General features: G+C 34.7%; 1 protein-coding gene across 1 annotated transcript; it reads left to right on the top strand.

Annotated features, from left to right (window-relative positions):
- Positions 1-334: 334 nt before the first annotated feature.
- LOC113240220 (protein bowel-like) lies at positions 335-2276 on the top strand. The gene has a single exon (XM_026477469.1). It carries the CDS (start codon positions 446-448, stop codon positions 1637-1639), a length of 1194 nt encoding a protein of 397 aa, XP_026333254.1. The 5' UTR covers positions 335-445; the 3' UTR covers positions 1640-2276.
- Positions 2277-4777: the final 2501 nt, after the last annotated feature.

The following is a 4777-nucleotide window of genomic DNA, read 5'->3' as shown; positions in this document are numbered from 1 at the left end:
TCCATATTTTGTTAACCATTTTCTATAAGCATCAAATATGTTTTATATTTTTCGCAATGCGTCTAGTTAGTCCAGATATACGATAAATGATAAACACCCCCTGCAAACCCAATTAAAACTTGCATTTCTATCTGCACGCTGCAATACCATAAATAAAGCAAGTTGCATTATAAAGATCTGCACAACTTGTGTTCAAATTTACCCCGCCCCTCTTCAGACATTTAATTAAAGCGCGATATTTTATGGCATGAATCGTTAAATTGTTCTCAGCGAATGGTTCATACTGCTCGCCAGTGTTATCATTTGAGATAAAAATAACTCAGAAAATTAATTTCGCTTTCATTGTTCCAGGTATATACATTCGAAGGAGAAGCCATTCAAGTGCACAGAATGCGGGAAAGGGTTTTGCCAGTCAAGGACACTTGCCGTCCACAAGATACTTCACATGGAAGAGTCCCCTCACAAATGTCCTGTCTGCAGCCGAAGCTTTAACCAGCGTTCAAACCTCAAGACACATCTTCTAACCCACACGGATCACAAGCCATACGAATGCAACTCATGTGGAAAAGTATTCCGAAGAAACTGCGATTTACGTCGCCATGCTTTGACTCATGCTGTTGGAGATGTTCCCCCAGGAGACGTTCTTGATGTTGGTGAAGAAGATATTGGAAGACCAGAATCTCCTATTGAACCAGGATATGACGACGAAGATCCGGAACTGTCATCTCCTGAGCATTCTCCAGTAAGACGAGCGCGTTCATCATCTATAGAAAGTATTGGCAGAGAGCAAAGTGAAGAAAGACCAAGACGAAAATCACCATCGGCTTTTGAACGTACTCATTGCCATCACAATGAGCCACGAGACAGAGCAAGTCCATATACAATGCGTCCGCAGCATCAAGATAAGCACCGATCGTTGTCAGAGATATATGAGAAAAGACGATACACTTCAGACGAAATCATAGAAAAAGAAATGCGTTACACGGACTTGCCTGAGCAGCCGATAAGACATCCGCAATTGCAAATTCGTAGAGATTTGCACCAAGTTGCACCGCCGGATCCGTCCAAGATCGGTCAGATGACAAGTCCGCCAATAGATCCAGGGCCTTCAGGAATGTACATGAGTCCATTTAGAAAGAGAAGTCATCCGCCTGACATTGGAGATAGTGTAAGAACTTGTGCAGCAATATACAGGAGTAGATCGCCGGAGCCGACTAATCTAACAATGCCCCGACAACCACTAGGAAACGCTGAGGTTGTAGTCGGTATGCCTCCAACAATAATTGGAATTCCTTCATATCATAAGTTTGGATTGCCAATGCCACCACCTCATCCACAGATACCTTACGGTCCTGTGCCACATTCAGTGTTAGGACCTCAACAGACAGTTGCTCAAGATTTGATAGTGAAGCATGCGCCTCCAAAAGACACTGCTCCAAGTACTTCAACAAGCGTCACAAGCTGCAAGGACAACCTACAAACTAACCTTAAAGAAAACGAAGAGCCAAGTTCCAGCTCTATCGCTAATGGCATAAAAAATATTGTGGGGATCCAACCAAGTGCTAATCCTAAACCAGGGGCAAGTCAGTCCACCGCACCTAAAAAAGGCTTTAGTATAGAAGACATTATGAGACGCTGATATTTTGATTTAACTTCTAAAAGTGGTGCATTTAAGATTGTTCGTAAGCTACGTTTAATGTATGTAAGTAGTAGTTTAATTAGTGTAACTATCTTGAGAAGTATTATTAGTTCAAGTTTCGGTACATTTTGTTAGAGGTATGACTGTATTTGTATTTATTTACAATGTGGATTTGGTTTTCGTAAAGATCTCATAAGGTTTGTTTGTGCAGTGTTTTGTTTACCTCCAAATTTTAAAAATTAGTTTATCAAAATTTTAGGCAATATTTTAATTTTTATTTCGATTATAATTGTTGGATTTCATAGTTATTTTTAAGAGCGAATCACTTTGTATTTAGAGTTGGTATGGACCATTCAATGCCGATTTTATTTTTGTAATGTTTTAGTTTGTTATTTCGCATTAAATTAAGTAGATTAATTGTAATGTGACTGGTAATTAAGTTTGTCGTACGTGTTATTTATTGTTTAATTATTTCATATTCTTAATTAGGTATACGAGTAGACTAGTGTCTATGATCAGTTTATTTCGTGATTTGTAGTAAAGCATCAGAATGCTGAATTTGTACATAGGGATTCAAACTAGGTGTACTTTAAGGTATATTAAGAAGGCTTAAGCATGTGACATCACAAAAAAGTATTTGGTCATTTCCACAACCATAATTGACATGAGTTTTCAATGATAATGATTTATTATTGTCAATTAAAAGTTTAGTGTAGTTGTTGCTCATATATTAGCTTTCTATGTATGATATATTTTTATTTTTTAATAAAATAAATTCTTAAATTATATATAAAACTATTTTGTTATCATTTTTTAATCCTTAGATTATAAGTAGCAGTAGAGCTCCTTCTGAAAGAATTCGTCCAGGAAAGTACTGCCAGTTTAATATTTATAATAGTAGTAGAGTATAATATTTCTGTCACAAGCAGTACTCATTACTGTGTTTCGGTTTTGAGGGGTAAGGGTCTTGGTGAAATTACAGCCACATGAGACTTGTCAACTTATGTCTCAGGTGACGAGCGCAGTGGTCCCTCGGATCTATACGATTTAAAGCTCTGAGTGGCACTTCAACTGCTATGGATGGACGAGTCGCTTACCGCCAGGCGCACTACTTGTTCGTCTTGTCTCTTGGTATCACAAAAAGTGACTATTATAAAAACAACTCATTATGATTGTCAGAGCGGTGGTAGCGCAGTGGCAGAACAGCTGCTTCTTAAATGAGAGGTCGGTTGGAATCTCTGTGGCGGTACTGATTACCATAATTTTTAACTTACGTATTTATGAATATTTTTAACAGACTTTAAAAAAAGGAGCAGCTTTTTTGTATGTATGTTACGCGATAACTCATTTGTTAACCGATTTTAATGATTTTTTTGTTGGAAATAGAATACCTCAGAAGTGGTCCCATTTAAATTTGAAGAAAATATTCCACCTCTGAGGGTGGCAACCTAGGGGTTGAGGTCGGTTTTTTTAGTACTCAGTACTGTGATTATATTACAAAGGCAATGCTTATCGGTGAAGGAAAGCATAGTTATTTAATCAGCATTTCATTGGTTGTTCTTTAATTTCTTTTTCTTTTAGCTTACCGTATACCTGTTTTAATTTTTTTTTTTTACTCCTGTTACGTACTGCTATATGTATAGAACAATCGAGGGATTTGTTGTGAATATTTTATTTATTATAAGTCAATATCATTTGAGCGGATAATTTGTCAATATAAAAATAAAATTATGGGTACACTACCATTATAGCAATTCGAAACTTCAACTGCTTAATTAAGAACTTCTTAATAATCAACCGTTAATAAGCACTTTTATTCTTAAAGGCAATTTAAATTACTTTTTATTTTTATTTCAAGCACTTTTATTCTGAAATTAAACAATTTTAGAAAAAAGTTTTCCCCGGTTTAAGAAATTAAAATTTTCAACAAGGTCGTATGGAAATCACGTTTTAGTACTCGAGTTTCAAAATTGCAAAGTTTTTGATCAACCATGCGTTATTTAAACTTAGGTATTTAATGCTGAAAATGTAAGGTGGATCGAAATTATGAGTCCAGGAGAATGTTATAAAACTTTTTGTAGAAGGTCAAGGACAAATAGATCTTATTCGGTGGGATATTTAGTACAATTTTGACCTCTACTTACATACATTATTTGTATGTGAATAGTGCTTTTGCTAACTTGTAAAATTAACAAAGAATGTGTACACATTTTTTTATTTATTAGTAGGGTACTATCAGCAAAATTGTAACCTACCCAATCTCAAAACAGTTTTGTCTGAAAATCGAGATCGTAGCCTGTCCCATCCTTTGGCTTGTTGATCCTTTATTTAGTGAAAACCTTTCGTTTATTACAAAAATATCACCTAGCCCTTAAACGCCACTGGTTAAAAAGAACAAGCAAGCTGCTGGTCTAAGAATGGAAGCGGATTTTTATAGCCATAACAGCTCTATCTAATATATAATAATAATAATATAGCTAATGGCATAAATAATATTATGGGAATCCAAGGAAGTGCATGTCCTAAACCTAAAAGAAGACAGACCGCCGGATCTAAAATACGCTTTAGTATGGAAGATATTATAAGACGCCAGTATTTTAATTTGACGTCTCGATACCTCCAATGAACACTATTTTGTTTCTTCGTATTATTTTTTCTTCACAGATTTCGTATTTTTGTTTAATTTTATTCGAATTTTATTTTTTGTTTCCGGTTTTTTTCCACAAAATTCGAGGAACATCATATTAGTAAATAAATATAACTGTTTACAAAAATAACAGAAAATGACAAAAAAATAAAGTTGGCGTAGTGTTCATTGGAGGTATTATTGTTCTAAAAGTGGTGCATTTAAGATTGTTTATAGGCCACATTTAATGCATGTAAGTAGTTTATTAAGTGTAACTATCATGAGAAATATTATTAGTTCAAGTTTCGGTACATTTTGTTAGAGATATGCTGTATTCATATTTATTTACAATATGGATTTGGTTTTCGTAAAGATCTCATAAGGTGTGATTATGTCAATTGTTTAACGTACAAACTAAATTATAATACTATAATACTTTGTAGATTATACAATTGACATTAAGTTCATTATACTGTGTACAATTTCGATACAAAAATTGGCTTTCATTCCGT

The sequence above is a fragment of the Hyposmocoma kahamanoa genome, unplaced genomic scaffold (assembly GCF_003589595.1).
Source record: "Hyposmocoma kahamanoa isolate Upper Pololo Valley unplaced genomic scaffold, ASM358959v1 124271, whole genome shotgun sequence".
Lineage (NCBI taxonomy): Eukaryota > Metazoa > Arthropoda > Insecta > Lepidoptera > Cosmopterigidae > Hyposmocoma > Hyposmocoma kahamanoa.
The sequence above is the reverse complement of the archived record's forward strand: the minus strand, read 5'-3'. Positions and strand labels throughout refer to the sequence as shown.